The 19,611-nt window shown below is 19.7% G+C and overlaps 8 protein-coding genes across 8 annotated transcripts in view; 3 read left to right on the plus strand and 5 right to left on the minus strand.

The window, feature by feature from the left end:
- PADL01_0928400 (high molecular weight rhoptry protein 2) overlaps positions 1-5,208 on the plus strand; it is a gene marked incomplete at both ends in the record, with an annotated part of 5,372 nt that extends 164 nt beyond the window's left edge. Inside the window, 10 exons of the mRNA XM_028681973.1 lie at positions 1-1,025; positions 1,184-1,600; positions 1,725-1,787; positions 1,932-2,000; positions 2,139-2,645; positions 2,757-3,077; positions 3,205-3,792; positions 3,946-4,056; positions 4,165-4,965; positions 5,138-5,208. The exon at positions 1-1,025 is cut by the window's left edge and continues 164 nt beyond it. Of these exons, the coding sequence (XP_028538297.1) occupies positions 1-1,025; positions 1,184-1,600; positions 1,725-1,787; positions 1,932-2,000; positions 2,139-2,645; positions 2,757-3,077; positions 3,205-3,792; positions 3,946-4,056; positions 4,165-4,965; positions 5,138-5,208 (3,973 nt within the window). The remainder of the gene's footprint in view (positions 1,026-1,183; positions 1,601-1,724; positions 1,788-1,931; positions 2,001-2,138; positions 2,646-2,756; positions 3,078-3,204; positions 3,793-3,945; positions 4,057-4,164; positions 4,966-5,137) is intronic.
- A 212-nt stretch (positions 5,209-5,420) lies between these two features.
- PADL01_0928500 (conserved protein, unknown function) lies at positions 5,421-6,455 on the minus strand (the record flags this gene model as incomplete). The annotated part of the gene is made up of 3 exons (XM_028681974.1): positions 5,421-5,486; positions 5,763-5,846; positions 5,976-6,455. The coding sequence occupies 3 exons, from the start codon at positions 6,453-6,455 to the stop codon at positions 5,421-5,423; spliced, it is 630 nt and encodes a 209-aa protein (XP_028538298.1).
- Positions 6,456-7,225: 770 nt separating this feature from the next.
- On the minus strand, positions 7,226-8,183 carry PADL01_0928600 (G2 protein, putative; the record flags this gene model as incomplete). The annotated part of the gene is made up of 2 exons (XM_028681975.1): positions 7,226-7,830; positions 7,970-8,183. 2 exons carry the CDS (start codon positions 8,181-8,183, stop codon positions 7,226-7,228), a joined length of 819 nt encoding a protein of 272 aa, XP_028538299.1.
- A 1,353-nt stretch (positions 8,184-9,536) lies between these two features.
- PADL01_0928700 (conserved Plasmodium protein, unknown function) lies at positions 9,537-10,589 on the minus strand (the record flags this gene model as incomplete). Its single annotated transcript, XM_028681976.1, has 1 exon — positions 9,537-10,589. One exon carries the CDS (start codon positions 10,587-10,589, stop codon positions 9,537-9,539), a length of 1,053 nt encoding a protein of 350 aa, XP_028538300.1.
- Positions 10,590-10,953: 364 nt separating this feature from the next.
- PADL01_0928800 (conserved Plasmodium protein, unknown function) lies at positions 10,954-11,250 on the minus strand (the record flags this gene model as incomplete). Its single annotated transcript, XM_028681977.1, has 1 exon — positions 10,954-11,250. The coding sequence occupies one exon, from the start codon at positions 11,248-11,250 to the stop codon at positions 10,954-10,956; it is 297 nt and encodes a 98-aa protein (XP_028538301.1).
- Positions 11,251-11,997: 747 nt separating this feature from the next.
- Positions 11,998-13,141, plus strand: PADL01_0928900 (conserved Plasmodium protein, unknown function; the record flags this gene model as incomplete). The annotated part of the gene is made up of 6 exons (XM_028681978.1): positions 11,998-12,190; positions 12,341-12,415; positions 12,530-12,581; positions 12,696-12,773; positions 12,869-12,980; positions 13,076-13,141. The coding sequence occupies 6 exons, from the start codon at positions 11,998-12,000 to the stop codon at positions 13,139-13,141; spliced, it is 576 nt and encodes a 191-aa protein (XP_028538302.1).
- Positions 13,142-13,925: 784 nt separating this feature from the next.
- On the plus strand, positions 13,926-15,644 carry PADL01_0929000 (procollagen lysine 5-dioxygenase, putative; the record flags this gene model as incomplete). Its single annotated transcript, XM_028681979.1, has 1 exon — positions 13,926-15,644. One exon carries the CDS (start codon positions 13,926-13,928, stop codon positions 15,642-15,644), a length of 1,719 nt encoding a protein of 572 aa, XP_028538303.1.
- A 392-nt stretch (positions 15,645-16,036) lies between these two features.
- PADL01_0929100 (conserved Plasmodium protein, unknown function) lies at positions 16,037-19,420 on the minus strand (the record flags this gene model as incomplete). Its single annotated transcript, XM_028681980.1, has 1 exon — positions 16,037-19,420. The coding sequence occupies one exon, from the start codon at positions 19,418-19,420 to the stop codon at positions 16,037-16,039; it is 3,384 nt and encodes a 1,127-aa protein (XP_028538304.1).
- Between the last annotated feature and the right edge of the window lie 191 nt (positions 19,421-19,611).

A 19,611-nucleotide genomic window follows, 5' to 3' on the forward strand; every position in this document is an offset into this window, starting at 1 on the left:
GGATGAATATTTATCTGAAGATGATAAAAGTTCATTTGAAAAGAAATGTCATAATGTTATTGGAAATATAAGAAATACATTTAGTAATAGAAATACAATAAAAGAAGGAAATGAATTTTTGATGAGTATATTACATATGAAATCATTATATGGTAATAATAATAATAATAATACTGATAGTGAAGGTGATGTTACATTAAAGAGTTTATATTTAAATTTGAAAGGATCTCAAAATACAGGAAATGAATCTGAAGAACCTAGTGAAGAAGAAATAAATAAGACTATTATGAATTTTGTAAAATTTAATAAATATCTTTTAGATAATTCTAATGATGTTAAAAAAGTTCATGACTTTTTAGTTTTAACTAGCCAATCTAATGAAAGTTTATTAGATAAGAAAGAGAAATTATTCGAAAATATTGTAGATCAAATTAAATATTTTGATGAATATTTTTTTGCATCAGGTGGTAAAATCAAAGTAAAAAAAGGTCATTTAAAATATAATTTCCTTGATATTTATAAACAACCAATTTGTTCCTCATATCTTCATCTTTGTGATAAATACTATGAATCAGTTTCTATATATATAAGATTGAAAAATATTTTTAATGGTATCCCAGCTTTCTTAGATAAAAATTGTAGAAAAGTTAAAGGAGAAGAATTCAAAAATCTTATGGATATGGAATTAAAACATGGTCATATTGTAGAAAGATTTGACAAATATATCATCTCTGATGATTTATATATTGTTGATATGAAAGTTTTTGATTTAAAAAATGTAGATAAAATTTTGGTATCCAAAATTGATGATATCAATAATCTAAATATATATGAACATAGAGAATCTATGAATCTTTCAGCTAAAAATTTATCAAGATATATAGATATAAAAAGAGAATTAAATGATGATAGGGCATATAAACAATTAATGTCAGCTATCAGAAAATATGTAACAACACTTACTAAAGCAGATTCAGATATTACATACTTTGTTCAACAATTGGATGACGAAGAAATAGAAAGATGTACGTCACAATAAAGGAAATAAAATATATATGTATATATATATATATATGTATATAATTATCTGTGGATGTTTATTTTATTATTTTATATTTTATATTTTATGATTTTATATTTTATATTTTTTATTTTATTTATTTATTTTTTTTTTTTTTTTCAGTTCTTGTCGACTTAAATTTCTTCTTATATAATGGTTTCTTGAGAATTACCGAAGACAAACACCTAATCAACGCAGACGATGTATCACCAAGTTACATTAATTTATATAGATCTAATAATATTGTAGCATTGTATATATTAAAAACACAATTTGAAGAAAATAAATTATCAGAATACAGAGCACATAAATTTTATAGAAGAAAAAGAGTTTCTAATATGACCAACGATATGATTAAAAAACATTTTACTCAAACAAATGCACTTACTAATTTACCAACCTTAGATAATACTAAATCCGCTGAACATTTCTTAAAAGTATATGAAAAATTTGTAGAAAATTTCCAACCAGATCTTCATGATATCATGAAAATACAACTCTTTTTTACTATGGCCTTTAAAGACTGCAACGTTAACCAGAGTAACACAAAAAAAAATAAAATCAAATAAAATAAAATAAAATAAAATAATAAATGTGTACATATATAATTATATATATATATGTATATATTTTATATTATTTTTTTTTTTTTTTTTTTTCCTAGATTTCACCGAGAATTCCAAAAAATTGTGGTTCGATCTTTTATATGCCTACGACAATTTTGGATGTAAGAAAAAAAAAAAAAAAAAAAAAAAAAAAAAAAAAATTAACATACCCATAAAAAGGATACATATATATATATATATATATATATATGTATATATATATACATGTACATATTTTTTTTTTATTTTTTTTTTTTATTTTTTAGGGTTTTATATCCACCCCAATGAAGTAATTAACAGTATCAACAAAACTGATTTTGTTAGACACGTTTTAGGTAAGTATAATGTTATATATTTTATTCTTACATAACTTTTTTTTTTTTTTTTTTTATTTGTAAGATATAAAATATGTATTTATTCATATATATATATATATATATATATATTTTTTTTTTTTTTTTTCTTAAATATAGTGAGCAGAAATTTCATTTTAAAACACAATGATCAACTTACCTTTTTGGAGACACAAGTTGCCAAGATAGTTGAAATAATAAATTTATCATTAGAAGTTGACAAATCACCAGATTCTTTAGATTTTTCTATCCCTATGAATTTCTTTAATCATAAAAATGGTTATCACGTGATGAATGACGATAAATTAAAATTATTAACAAGTTATGAATATATTGATTCTATTGCAAATAATTACTTTTTCCTCAGTGAATATAAAAATGATGTTTTCAGAACAGGAAATAACTTTAAATTATATTTCAACTTACCAAATATTTACAGTTTAGCTTATCAATTATTTAATGAATTAGCTATTAACATTAATGTTATTACTAATGTACCTTTAAAAAAATATTTAAAATATAATGCAAGTTATGCTTATTTCACTTTAATGAATATGATTGGAAAAAATCATGATATCTATTCAAAGGGTTCTCGTTTTGTTTATGCCTCATATATTTTAGGATTAGGTAAAAAAAAAAAAAAAATAAAATAAAATAAACATACATATATATAAATATACATATATATATATAATATATTATATTTATTTTCCAATTTTTTTTTTTTTTTTTTTATAGTTTTCTTCATTGAATCCCACATCGATATTGCTCGTCTGAAACCAAAAGATTTCTTTTTCATGAAACAATCCTTACCAATTATTGATCACGTTTATCACAAGGATCTTAAAACATTGAAAAAGAATTGTGCTTTATTAACTGACTTTATGAAAATTAACAAGAACTCACAAAATTATGAATTAACACACACTGAAGAAATGATTAAAATATTAGGTTTATTGACTGTTGTGTTATGGGCAAAAGAAGGAAAGAAATCAGTATATTATGATGATGATGTTAGTTTATATAGAAAATTAATGGTCAGCTGTGTTTTCAACGGAGGTAAGGATAAAGCATATATATATAAATATATGTGTGTATATATGTATATATGTATATATGCATATATGCATATATGTATATATGTATTTGTGTATTTTATTTATTTTTTTTATTTTTTATTTTTTAGGAGAAACCCTTCAAGAAAAATTGGCTAACAACATTGAGAAGTCATGTGATATTTCTCAATATGGCTTAAAATCTAAACATTTAAAAGACATTATTGATATAAACTTAAGTATACATAAATGGAATCCAGCTGAAATTGAGAAATTAGCCTATTCCTTTGTCTTATCTTGCAAGATGCAAAAATTAATGTATAAACCAATGAACGTTGAGAAATTACCTTTAGAAGATTATTACAAATTACCCTTAGCCCCAGATATGGTAAAGACATATCACTGTTATAAATTAGGAAAACAAGCAGCTAAATTATTAGAATCTATCATTTTAAAGAAAAAATTCGTCAGATTTAGAGTTACTGATGCTATTGATGTATATGATTTCTTTTATATAAAGAAAGTTGTATCTAGTCGTATTAAGAAAGAATATAACGAATTTTTACAAGATAAAAGAGCATTTGAAAAGAAAGAAATTCAAACAATTCTAAACAACAGTCCATTCTCAGAAGAACAAACAATGAAATTAATAAATAGTTATGAATGTCACTGGTTTACTAGTTATGAAAACTTCAGAATCTTATGGATGCACGCATCAAGTAAATACCATATCATTTATCAAAAAAAAAAATTAAGATACATCTAGAGGATTAAATATATATATATATATATATGTGTGTGTGCGCCCATTTGTGGTTTATTAATTTTATATGTATATATTTTTTTTTTTTTTTTTTTTTTTTCCCTTATAGGTAATTTGGGTACTGGTACTTACTTAAAGAATTTCTTCTCCGAATTGTGGCAAAATATTCGTTTCTTATTTAAGAGCAAACTTAAGATCCGTGATATGGAATATTTTTCAGGTAACTTAAGAACTCTTCTCTTTTTATTTATAATATGATAAATATATCAAAAAAAAAAATATATATATATATATATATTTATTTTTTTTTATTTTTTTTTTTTTCTAGGTGATATATCACAAATGAACTTGTTAGATTATTACTCTCCTATGGTCCATTCCGAATCTCACTGTCAAGAAAAGATGCAAGTTTTATTTATATCCTTAAGAGATAGTAAAGAAGAAAATCGTAGTGAAATAGCTCAAAAAGTTAAGAGTGCCTATTACCAATGTAAATTAGATTACTATAAGAATCATCATAGTGACTTTATCCACAGAATACATCCAAATGATTTCTTAAATAGAAAAGTATATGTCTTAAAACAACCCTATTATCTCATGAGTAATATTCCTTTAAATAACCCAAAGAAAATGTCACGTTTATTTGTAACTGAAGGTACCTTAGAATATTTATTATTAGATAAGATTCATATTCCAGAATGTTTCGGACCATGTACTAAATTACACTTTAACAGAGTAGTTATTAAAGAATCAAAACCAAGAATATATGATATGACCATAAACAATTCTTTAGTACCAGAAATACAACCATATAACAGAAGAAAATATATGACTGTCTATATACATGAAGCATATGTTAAGAATATTGTTTCAGATGCATTAAGTGGTGAACAAATAAAAAGACATGATATCCAAAAAGGTAATGTCAAAATATGTATGGGAAAAAGTACATACCTTACAGACCCTATCTTAACTGAAGAACATTTCAATTTAACTCATAAACCAGTATATGATTTCTCTAGTGTTAAACACAACTTGAAAGTTTTCCATATGAAAAATGAACATTTAGTATCTGAGGATCCAAGTGATGACTGTTTCATCAACTATCCATTGGCAACTACCAATATAGGTAAACACATGAAAAAAAAATAAATAAATAAAATTGTACATGTATATGTTATATATATATATATATCCTAGTAATAAAAATCATTAAATATTATTCTATTTTAATATTCTTTATATTTATTCTTTTAACCACTACATTATTTTTTTTATTTATTTTTTTTTTTTTTTCTCAGATATATCTGATCCATACAAAGAAATCAGTGAAGACTTAATCAAAAACTTGTATATCTTAAAAAGTAGTTAAACGTTAAAAAAAATAATAAAATAAGGAGAGCACACTGTTTTTATATACATATAATGCTATGTATAAACTTGTGAAAAAATATATATATATATATATATATATATATATATATATTTATAATTTTTAAATATTATATTATTGTCTTTCAAAAAAAAAAAAAAAAAAAAAAAAAATACATATTAATATATATATAATCTTTAAAATGGCATATGTCAAAAGGAATTTTTCATCCTATTTAAGGTATCAATTTTTTTATTTAATATATCAATTTTGCTATCCTACAAGAAAATTATACATATTAATGATGAAAAAATAACAAAAATTAATGTATGAGAAATATTCATAATATATATATATATATAATATATATATACATTTTTTTTTTTTTTTTTTATGCTGTGTTTTTCTTTATTTTTTTTATAAAATATAAAATTTTTTTTTTTTTTTTTTTTTTTCATTGTTAAGATTTCTTGTATATTTTTTTTTTTTTGCAACATAAATGTTTCGTGTATTTTTTTTAATTTTATCCTGGTCCAACACCTTTTTTGGTTTACCTTAATTTTTAAAAGTTTTTCTAAATTAATGATTTTATACTTTAATATTTTAATAATTTCATCATTATGAAAGTTCTCCGAATTCTATGAAAAATAAAAAATGAAGTTTTACAAAATAATGATGATGTTATTAAATGTAAATATATAAATAAATAAATATATATATATATATATTATATATTATACATATATATATTTTTTTTTTTATGTTACACTTTCATCAAGGTTATTTTCTTTTGTAGAAATATTATTGTTATCACTTGAGTTGTCCTCATTATTATTTTCTGTATGATTTAAATTATCCTCTTCTTCTTTAATTTCATTTTGAAATTTAAATAATTGTTTTTTAAAAGTGATAAGAACTTTTTCTACTCCCAAACATTTAGAATTAACAATTTCTTCGACATTTTTTTTATCGATTTTAAAATCCAATCTTTTAAATACTTTTTCATTTAAAGTATTCCAATTATATCTTTTTTGATTTATCGAATTAGCTTTACTATAATTATGTAATTCAACAAATCTAGGCAAACAAGAATTTACTAATTCTGCCATTAATACACCATCCGAAAAATCTCTATTGACATTTTTTATTTTACGTGATAATGTAAAATTATTTAACCATTCATGTAATTCATTTAATTCATCTTCTCTTACTTTAGATACAATCTTTACTAACTCATTTTTACTCATTTTTATATGAACAAAAAAATATATATATATATATTTTTTCTATTGTACTTGAAAATATTTTAAAAAAAAGGAACAAAATTTTTTTTTCTATTCAAAAGTTACATAATTGTTTTATCTATATATATTAGATATATATATATATATTCCAAATATAAAAGAAAAAGACATATACATACATACATATATATATATATATATATATGGCCTTAATTTCTCATTTTTTTGATGAAATATTTTATCTTTATCAAAACAATAAATAGCGAATTTAGACAAGCATACTAAAAAAATAATATACATATATATATATAATATATATATGTTTTTTTTTTTTTTTTTTTTTTTTTTTTTTTTTTTTGGGGGGGGGGAGAAGGTTAAAAATTTTAATATTTTATCATTCGTATAATAATTTTCTACAATATGTTATATCAAAAATTATAAAACAAAACAATTTGGAGAATAAGAATAAATATCTCACTAAAACATTTCACATAATTAAACTCTAACAAATTTATAAGAAATTTTTTGATGAACTGTACAAATGTATATGTAAAATATATATACATATGGGGGACAATATAAAGTGACTTATTGTTGATATTTAAACATAACTATTATGTATAATATATTATATATATATATATATATATATTTTTTTTTTTTTTTCAATGTAGGATAAGTTCTTCATTTTATGAAAAGACTAATAATCATTACATTTTTATATGTACATATATATATATATATATTTATTTATTTATATGCTTTATTTTTTCTTATAAGCATAGGGAATATTCTTTTTTTCGTCTTGGCTCTTTATATCGCCTATGATGAATTATTGCCCCTGCTGATGTACACGCTCCACAGGGAGCAGAAGAAGCAGGATAAATAAAACATTTTGAATTGTCATATTTATTATCAGTTGCAGCTTCTTTGATTTTATCTATATAATCTTTAGCTATTATTAATTCATTATTTTTTTCTAAAGATATATCTATATTTCTTTTTCTACTGGATTCAAATTGACGTAATATTTCTTGTTGTGCTTCGTATGCATTTTCAACATTCTCATTCCATTCATTTAATTTTTTATCATTTTGAAGAATTTGTTGCTCTTTTACAGCATGATGAAATAAAATGTTTTTTTCATATTTATTCATTGCTTCTTCCAAAGCTTTGCCTTGTTGTTCCTGTGATGATTTCATTTGTTCTAGCCATTTTGTTTGATCATCCGTATAAGTGTCTGATATTTTCTTTAAGAATATTATCACTAGTTCTTTCATTTCATCAACTGTCAGCATGCTTTTTCCACAACATTTTAATTTGTACATTAATTTTTTTATGCTCAAATAATTGGATACATGTTTCAAATCAAGTGTTCCTAAAAAAAGTTAAATAAAAAAATATATATATATATATATATATACATTAAGACTTTTGTTTTTTTTTTGTTTTTTTTTTGTTTTTTTTTTGTTTTTTTTTTGTTTTTTTTTTGTTTTTTTTTTGTTTTTTTTTTGTACCATTTTCGTCAACAAATCTACAGACATATTCCATAAAACCACATTGCATTAAAAAGTGTCTTAATATCATTTCTACAGTTTTGTATGGTAATTTTCCCTGCTTGGATATATCATGACATGCAAAAACCATGTCTAGTTGTTGTTCAAGACCTGGATAGGTAGCATAGATATTTTGTTTTTCTATTTCGTCTTCTTTTGATGATATTTGCCCCATCTTTTTTTTTTTTAAATACTTACAAGCACGATTAATTTTAATATAGTCTTCGAAATGATAAATAATATATGAACAACAAAATGAACAAATGTATAATAATAAAAAATATTATATATATAAAGATATATAAACGAATATATAATCAATAAATTATATTATAAAAATAAAATAAATTTTTTTATTTTTACAAAATTACAATTGACGTCATAAACATAATTGTCTCAAATATATATATATATATATATTTATTTATTTATTTAATAAAATTGTGCTTTCAAGAACACAAGATCGAAATAGACAGAAATATAAAAAAATAAAAAGAAATATATATATATATGTAAAGAAAAATGATTCTTAAAATGATTTCATTTAAAAAAGGATTTTGTACCGCACTTTAGAGCATTTAAAAAAATGAGGGGAATAAGAAAATATTATAAAATTATAAGATATAATTAAATATAGTATAATATTTAAAAAAAAATAAAAGAAAAGAAAAAAAAAAAAAAACCTAACCTGTTCATATAAGTAGCTATAAAAAAAAAAAAAAAAAAAAAAATATACATGAATATTTTAAATGCTACCTCATTTAGTACCTTTTATTCATATATTACCATATTAAAAAAAAAAAATAATAACATCATAATTATAAACATTAACATATATTTAAAAAAAACAAAATTATAAAAAGTTATTTGATATCCTTTTTCTATGGAAAGCTCATAGTATTTAACTTATATCTCTAATAAAAACTTCCTTATTTCCATTTTAGCTATTTTTTTTTTTTTTTTTACAACAATGTTCCTATTTTACATGAACCGTTCAGACGAATTTATGAAAGCTTTTACATTTAAAAAAAAAAAAAAAAAAAAAAAAAGGAAATAGAAGAGAACATTATATAAATTATATTATGTGTGTATACTTTATTTTTTATTTTTTTCTTATTAATAAGATCTGATGTTGGTACATTTCTACATGTTTATTTTTTAATATAGAAATAAGGATATTCCTATTTCTGAACTAAATTACAGAGAAGAAATATTTCTGATAATTTTTCATATATATGATATGTAATAATATATGTTGACTAAATTTAAATTTTTTAAAAAGAATAAGAAATACAAAAAAAAAATATTAAAAATTAAAAATTAAAAAAATTAAATATAAATATAATAGGTGTTTATACCAAATAAACAATATAATATATTTTTACAAGTGTGTATTAAATGATATATATAAATATATATATATATATATTTATTTATTTATTTCAATTTAATGTATCTTCATAGTTTTATATTATCATGTAATATTATGCATTATTTGTTTATTTTTTTTTTTTTTCAAATAAATTATTTAAGAATGATCTTTCTCATCATCCACATTTTTATTAACATATAGATCGTATGTTTCTATCGATGAAAAAGTGCTTGATAAAATTTCGTCCATATTAGTAAAATATTTCCTGTTTATAGATACTTGGGGAATATCCATATCTTTATTTAATATGGATAGTAATATGTAATTAAATGCATCAACTCTTTTAAAATAATCATAATGGACATAATTTGTAATATTGAAAAAATGTATTGTTATTCCTTTGTTATATAATAATTTACATTCCTGTGGATTTAAATAATCTACTTGATAGGTAAATATTATATTAGCATTTAAAGCACTTATTGTGAATATATATTTTTTTAGAATATTAATATCAATATTTATATTAGGATAAATAAGAATAGTTTTAATTCCAAGATTATAAGTTATATTATGAACATGTTGAGGAATATTTATATCTATCGAAAAGAGAGAAATTTGTTTTTCCATAGATTCCTTAGTAATATGAAATTCTTCTAATTTCTTTTGAATAATACTTTGATTAAAATTATCTTTTGATAAAAATATTAAAATGGAATATTTTTGAATTATAAGCAATTTTAAAAATGGAAGTATTTGTATAATATCATGTGTAAAAATAGCTATATAATTTTCCTTTATCACATTTTTTATAACACTTAAACATATATATGATTCATAAAATTGTCGAAAGGTAGCACATAGTAATTCATCATTCTTCATTTTTATATTTGTATATTCAATAACATCATGATATGGTACTAATACATAGTCTTTATGAATTTTACTATTTAATGTAAATATTCCAATTACTTCTTTTCCTTTTAATATATTATTAAAATTATTTCCGACATATAACACTTTGCCTATAAATATATTTCCAATCAGATTTTTCAATTTCCATGTATATATATCATTATCATCTTTTTGGATATCATTTATCTCATCATCATCACAAAAATTTTCTTCGATTTTATTTGTACAAAAATTGGAACAACCAAATGATATAAATTTTACCAAGACACATATGTGTGAATCTTTACAGTTCATACTTTTTAAAAAAATGAAAATATAAAAATTAAACAGATTGAGAAGAACCTTAATAATATATATTATGGGTTGTATTTTATCCCTAATATGAAACGAATATAATTGGTACAAATGAAAAATATATATATATTATATATATTTTAAATATTGTATATATACATTTATTATAAAAAAGTATACTTCCATGTATGAATATTTTATAATTATTTATTATTTTCTTATATCTTATTAAATATATATCTGCTTTGGTTTTATCTTCTTAATGTTATTTATTCCTTTATATTTCCTGCTTTGTATAATTCTTAATACAACATTACAATTATATATATATATATATATATTTTAATATACACATAAAAAATTGCTATTCTTTTTTTATAGGTATATTTTCATAATTGTTACAATCATAATCACTCAATATTTTTAATAATTTATTTTTTTCCTCAGCTAATTTATTTTCTCTTATATTTATGTTTTGTTCTCTTTTATTTCTAATCATATATTGAAAATCTATTAAAAAGGTCCCTATACTTATTGTTAAGGACATTAACAAAACTAAAGGAATACCAGAAGAAAATAATTTATATCTTCTATCAATAACACCTAGTCTATATTTAGTTCTTAAATATTTCTTCTTAACATAATTTCTTAATATGTTCATTTTATTTCCAAATCATAAATATATGTGTAACATATATATATTACTTCATATTATGTATACTTTTATTTTTTTTTTTTAATTATACATACATTTTATTATATAAAAAATTTACAAATAAAACCATTATAAAAATCTTATTGTTTCAACAAAAATATATATATATATAATATTTCTTATTAAATGAAAAAAATTAAATATATGAATATATTAATTCCACCTTTCACAAATGGAAAAAAAAAAAAAAAAAAAATTAACTTATATTGTCATCATATATAATGCGATATTATTACTAATAATATATCATTAAAATTTTATATTATCTTTATTTTTAGGGAAATATATAATATATATATATATATATTGGTAAAATACACCTAATAATATTTTTATAATACCGAAATAGTCTCTAATTATTAAATTTATATTTTCCCTTCTTGTTTTAAACCTCAATACACAACTTATATCAAACTCTTTGTTTTTTTTTTTTTTTTTATCTTGTGAAAAATAACAATATATATGTATATTTATTAATATTTATTAGTATTTAATTTTTACTATTATCTTTAATTGTTCTTTTTTTTTCTTTTATCTTTTAAAAATTCATATATTTATACACATTGTAATTCTTTTTACAAAAGTTGTAAAAATATTCACATGTGTTTATTTTATCATTTTTATTAATACCTTATTTGTTTCATTTTATGTAAAAAAAAAAAATTAAAATTAAAAACGTTTCTCTTTTTAAAAATGAGCTTACTTAAAATTGTATTTATTTTTATGTCACTATGGTTTTCTTATTGTTATTCATATATGAATATTAAGAGATATCCAAATAATGTTTTGAATTCAACTGAATCAAAAATTTATGATCATAACTTTGATAAAAATTCTATCCTAAATAATTTGTATAAAAGAAATAAGTTGTATTACATATATCCTAGTAAGGAAAAATAATAGACCATAAAATAAAACAAAGAGATAAAAAAGAAATATAATTACACATTTTTGTTGTGTTTATAAAAATATATATATCACATATATATTATATATGTATTTTTTTTTTTTTTTTTTTTTTACCTATGTTTTGTAGAACAAAATCTATTAATTAAAAATACACAATTTTACAATGTACCAAGGGCAAAAACAGCCATTTCCCTCTTTAAAGGTTTTTAATTTTTTTTTTTTTTTTTTTTTTTTATTTATAGCTAGCTATTTTGATAATTTCCCTTTTGTCTATATATATAATATATTTTCATTAATTATTATTATTTTTTAATAGATATAAATATGTCTAATTTTTTTCCTGGTTTTAAGACCATCTTTAACACCAAGTAATTCTTATGTTTATATAGAAAAATAATAAATATATTAAAATTGTGCATACATATACATATATATATATATTTCATGTGACACATAAATATATTTTTTATTTTTTTGGGAAGATTTTTATTTGACCCTTTGTACAGTTCGCATAAAGATATTATCATAAAAAATATAAAGACCATACAATTATTGCAACAGTAATATTGATATATGGAATATATATTTTCCTTTTCAAACATAATTTATATTTTTATATATTTATTTTATTATTTTTTATTATTTTTCCCTATAGAGGTAATTACGTGAAAAGCATTTTCATATTTGGGGCCTCCTGTTTTACAATTTTTATTATAACCAAACTTCTTTTAATGCTCAGAACATTTTTCCAGAACCAATATAAAATGGTATGAATATAAATAATTAATAAATAATTATGCAAAAATATCACCTAATTTATTTATTTATTTTATTTTTTTTTTTTTTTTTTTGTTATATTTAGATAAGTGAACAAGAAATAGAGCTTATGGGAAAATATGAAAATCCACATATTGAATTTAAAGATTAATATGGATATAAGGACAGAATAAATAAATATATATATATATTTTTTTTTGTGAATATAAAAAGAAATAAATATAAATGTTTATGTTATAATTTTATTTTATGATTATATTTAATATGATTTTTTTGTTATTTTATTTTTTTTTTTTTATTGTTATAAAAAATACATAGGTGTATATACACAAGTGAGTCTACACTTGGACATTCATTTGAATATATATTTAAATATTTTTTGTTAATTTTTGTTTATTTTACAAACTTTCAAAATAGACAATTATATATTATTTTGTATTCCTAAAATGCAAATATCAACATTAGATAATAATCTCAATTTTGTTAAATAAAAAAGATGACAAGTTTATTAATATTGTTTTTCTAATGTATTAATATAAAAATTGTTATTTTATTATTTTTTTTTTATTTTTTATTTTTTATTTTTTTTTTTGTTGTTGTTGTTGTTTGTTTGTTTGTTTTTATATAAAAGAAAAATATACATTTATTTAAAAAATTAAAAACATTTTTTAATATTATAAATTGTGATATGCGTTAAACAGCAACCAATTTTATATATTGTATATCTTTGTTTAATTTTTTTTTATAAAAAGAAGAAAAAAAAAAAATCTATAAATAATTAATTTTGTGTATTAAATTGCAATTATTTTTAATTATTTATATATTTTCTTATATTTTTATATTTCTTTATTTTTTTTACATTTTATTTTATTTTATTTTTTCATTCTTCTCTTTTTTTTTGTTTCCGTATCATATAAGGAACCGTTTCTAAAAAAATGTCAAAAGATGAAAAAATAATAATAGAGGTTCTAAAGGAAAAAATCGAAAAGACCAAATTACACGTTTTAACATTTGCTACTCATGAACAAGGCTATTTCAAAACATTAAAAGAAAGTTGTAAAATTTTAAATATCGATTTAAAGGTTTTAGGAATGGGAATAAAATGGAAAGGTTTTATAGAGAAATTGATTAAGGTAAAAGAATATTTAAAGTTATGTAACGATAAAGATATAATCCTTTTTGTAGATGGTTTTGATACATTTTTTGTTCAACCAGCAAATGTAATTATTGAAAGATATCTTATGAATTATGACAATTTTTTTGTTTGTACTAGTGAAGGTGCATATTCAAGTAATATCCTTTTTTTACGTATTATTGAAAAAATGCATTTGGTTTTTCACAATAGTATATTTAAATATAATGATCATATGGAATGGGATTCTTTACACATAAAAGAAAAATACAAAGATTTCAACTTTTTTCATAATAATTTAAATCTATTAAATTCAGGTGGTTGGATAAGCAATGTCTTCTTAGCAAAAAAAGTTCTACAATATATACCTTCATTTATTGATAATGATCAAGTGTTTTTAACAAACTTATATTTGGATTGTAATTATTTATTGAAATTACAAGAAAAACAATCATTAAATGATACACATAGTAAAAGTGATTTAAATTTCAATGCTCAAAATAATTTGAAATATTATAATAAAATTATAATTGATAATCATAATATAATTTTCCATTTATTCCGAGGTAAACGTAATTTAATGTTGCTAGATTATAATGACTGTGTAAATCATTTCCCTTTTAAGCCTTTGATTAATATGTATAACATTCAAGGAGATGAAGAAATTAAAAAAAATAATAATATAAATGGTAAAAATGAATATTTGCACGAACAAAATGGTAAAAATGAAAACTTGCACGAACAAAACGGTAAAAATGAATATTTGCACGAACAAAATGGTAAAAATGAAAATTTGCATGAACAAAACAGCCAAAATGTATATTTGGATGAACAAAACAGCCAAATTCAATATTTGGATGAACAAAATAGCCAAATGAATTCACAAAATAATGAAATAAATTGGAAAAATTGCATATATCATTTTTTTATGAAAACTTTTTTTGGAAAGAAAGATAATAATAATAATGATGGTGCTTTAAAAAAAATAGAAATTGTAAAAGAAAACAACACAGATAGAAATGAATGGAAGAAGAAAAAAACAATTTTAGATAACGTATACATGGGAAAAACGATAAGAAAGATTGGACAAATTGAAAATACATTTAATTATTCTATAATTGATATGCACACACACACTTCGCCTTGCATTCTTCATATGCATTGTCTTAGAAATGTTGATAATATAATTCATAAGATGGGTTTGAAAAATAAGTATACATCTACTTGGTATAGTCGTATTTGGTATTTGTTTTATAGTTTAAAAGGTACTTTGAATTTCAATTATTTTAGTCTTTTGTTTTCAACAACGGTTGGTTTTATATCTTTTTTTTTAATTTATATAAAATATGTTTTACAAATTTTAATATATATAGATAATAATTTCAGAACTAATAAAATGCTTTGTCTAGACAAAATGATGTTTTTATTGAATGATATTGAATTTTCATGTGTCTTCACATTTATATTATCTATATTGTATTGGATATTTTATGTATTTAACAAATCTATATTGATAGAATAAATTTTTGTCATTTATTCCTTATATATAAATGAAAGGGGTGTAAACACATATATATTAAAATATATTTACATTTTATGTGTTCTTTTTTCTTTTGGTGTTATAATTTATATTTTTTTTTTTTTACAAAAAAATCAAAATTTTTAAATATAAACAAAATTGAAGTGAATATAATATAATATATATATTGGTTTTGTACAAAAAAAAAAAAAAAAAAAAAAAAAAAGGAAATATATATATTATATATATATATATATATATATACATATACATATACATATACATATACATTTTTATGATTTACAAAAAAAATATACTTAAAAAATCAACATATATGCACTATGAACATATAAAGTTAATTTTTTTTTTTTTTTTTTTTTTTTTTTTTTTTACTATTAAATATCTATATTTATAGTCTCGAATTTCTGGTTTTCAAGTTCATCATCATTACTAACATATGTATGAACTTTATCGAGTAGCATATGCCATTGTGATTTATTTTTTATATTTGATAAATTTATGAGGTCTTTAATTAAAAGCCACTGATAGGCTGTCATTTCCTTTTTCTTTGTATTGATTACGGTATATAAATTATCGAAATAAAAATCGATTTTTTTTTTATCAAATACATTCATAAATGAAAATGAATAAAATAGATGTATTAATGAATTAAGAGATTTAAAATATACAGTTTTTTTGACTACATTATCACATTTTTCATTTATATCATTATGTTTATAGTTATTATGACACTTTTGGTTTATATCATTCGTTTGAATTTTATCATTTGTTTCATTTTGTTCTTCATTTGCATTTACGAAGGAATAGAATTCCTCATTCGAAATAATATTTTGTAAATGATTTTGTGGTTCCACATTTTGTTTATCTAAAATAAGTTCGTTTAACTTTTTAACTTCTTCTTCCTCTTTTTCTATTCTATAATTAAAAGTGAATGTATCATTTTTTTTTGAAATTTTTTCTGTTAATTCATTTTGTTGAGGTTCAAGATTTTGATAATTCAAATATTCAAGAAATGATTGAGCTTCGAATTGTTTTAATTTTTCTTTTAAAAATAAAACAATTTTATTTAAATAGTGATGATATATATTTCTCATGTTTTTTTCTCGTAATATAATATCATCCTTGTTTATTATTAAACGGGAATACACCTTTTCATTTAAGACATTATCATTAAACATATTATCATTGTATATATTATTATTTATGACTTTTTTATTATCATATTTATATTTCTCTTTTGAAACATTTGAAATGTTTGGTTTAGGTGGATAATAAACTGATGTTGTATAGAATAAATAATCAACAAGGTCGTCAAGTGAAATATTTTTGATATTATTAGAATAAAAAAAGACATATTTTAAAAGAATAGTTTGATCATATAATTTCATCTCTGATAAATTTTTCATAATGAAATTAAAATTGATACAATTTTCTTTTTCTTTAAAAGTTTTTTTTAACAGTACATTATCATTGTGATAATAATAATTATTATTATTATTATTATTTATGGTTCTATGAATATTTTGATTGAGTATATTTCTTAGTGATTGTAATAAATAAGTTAATAATGATTTATCATATATGTTTGAATTATTTAGAGATAATATTAACATATTAATGTCTATAATATTAAAATATTTTATATTTCTTTGTAATATATGTTCTTTAATTTTTGGGAATGTTTTTTTTAAAAGATTTAATTTTGCCAAAGAATATGTAAGAAAGCAGATTTCTTGATTATTTAAAACATGAATATTTTGTAAAAGAAAGTTTAATACATATTTAAGATATTCTACATATTTATTTTTATTATAATTAAAAAAGATTAATAATTGCATGGCTTGTTTAATATTTAAATGTTGAAAATTTTTTCCTTTAAAATTAATATTAACTTTATAATAATGATTTTTATTTAGACACCATAAAAATAGACTAATATTTCTTATATCTAAATTGGTTGAAAAAAATAATAATTTATCTTTTACTAATTTAAATGAAGCATTATTTCTTTTACTTTTTGTCATAGCCCATATTATATTCATAAGACTTTGTATAGGGAATTTGTTAATTTTTTTTTGTATTTCTTTATCAAGAAGATCAAAAAAGAAATTATCTTTATAATTTACTAATGATAAAGAATAATATATATTTGATATATCATGACAAGTTAATATAGAAATATATTTTTGTAGGAAATATAAAATTTTTTTATATATTTTAAAATTAAAATAAGAACATTTTGCTAGACTCCATAAAATAGCACATAAACTTTTTGTATTTAATTTTTTTAAAATATCAAAATGTATATATTCAATTAAATGACCTAATATATGTTGAAATATTTCTTTATATTTTTCTTCTTTATGAATATTTAATTTAATTAAAATCCATAATAACCATGTTTTATCTACAACTCTATAAATTTCTTTTTTTTCTAAAAAATATTTTATATCTAATAAAATTGTTTCAAAAATATTGTTGTGTATAACTTTTTTTAAAAATAAATCATGAAAATATTTATCATCTTTTTCAAAATTATATATTTTTACTAGCTGTTTTAATATATAAAAACATACAACCATATTCGAAACATGTCTTTTTTCTTTATATAAATTAAGCAAATCTTCATATATATAATTCTTTTCAATCTTTTTTATAATACTATGGCAAAAATTACTACGCAAGTACTTTCGATCTCCTTTCATGTAGCAATTTTTTAAGGATTGAATATCAGACATATCTTCGTTTACAAAATTTTCCTCAGAACTTTTTTTTTCACTATTTTGTATTTCATACTTAGATGAATTATTAACATTTATATTTTCAAAAATATTTTTATCATCACTCTTTTGTATATCTCCATTTATATCTTCAAAAATATTTTTGTCATCACTCATTTGTATATCTCCATTTATATCTTCAAAAATATTTTTGTCATCACTCATTTGTATATCTCCATTTATATCTTCAAAAATATTTTTGTCATCACTCATTTGTATATCTCCATTTATATCTTCAAAAATATTTTTGTCATCACTCTTTTGTATATCTCCATTTATATCTCCATTTATAGATTGAGACACATTTTGTTTGGTATCCACTTTTGAGTTGAAGTCATCCAAGGTATCGATGAAAAGATCATCTGCATTTATTTCATGTCCATATTGTAACAACAGGTTTTCATGAATATTATTTAATTGTTCTTTTATATTATTTAAATTATTTTCTTGTTGATTTTGAGGTTGTTCTTTTTGATTATAAAAATTATTATAATCATTAAAAAAAGAATTTTTAATTTTATGAATTTGTAATTCTTTAATATTAAACCAATAACTTTTACCAAATTTTTTTAAAATATTTTTTGGATATTTTATTAACTCATTTTGATTAATTACAACTAGAAATTCATATTCATCTTTTTGTGTTTTTTTTATATCTAATATAACACCATGACAATCTTTAAATGTTCCATGCTTAATTACAACTTCACCACCTATTAAAGAATCGAAATTTTTAATTTTTTCAACATATAACTTTTTCTTTTTACTCTTAACATTTTTTAAAATATTATATTTACATAAGATATATAATTTTTTATATCTATTTCTTTTATTATATAAAGAAGAAGAAGGTTTATAAGTCCCCAAAATTGCACCTCTCCATTTTTTATTTACTTCTTTGGTATATAAAAGGGTAAATTTAATAATACTAATAAATAAAAACAAATAGAAATTTAAGGAAGGATAAAAAAAAATCATGTCACATAACAGAACATTGTAAAGATGGAAAACATAAACATAAAAAAAAAAATATATATATATGTATATATATATGTTTATATATGTTTATATATATATATATTATGTTATTTTTTAAGTTTGGCTTATTTTATAATCTTATCTGTAGAAAATTTAAAAGAGAGTAATTTTTAAAGCATATCATTTTTTTT

This window comes from Plasmodium sp. gorilla clade G2, assembly GCF_900097015.1.
Source record: "Plasmodium sp. gorilla clade G2 genome assembly, chromosome: 9".
Taxonomy (NCBI): domain Eukaryota; phylum Apicomplexa; class Aconoidasida; order Haemosporida; family Plasmodiidae; genus Plasmodium; species Plasmodium adleri (nom. inval.).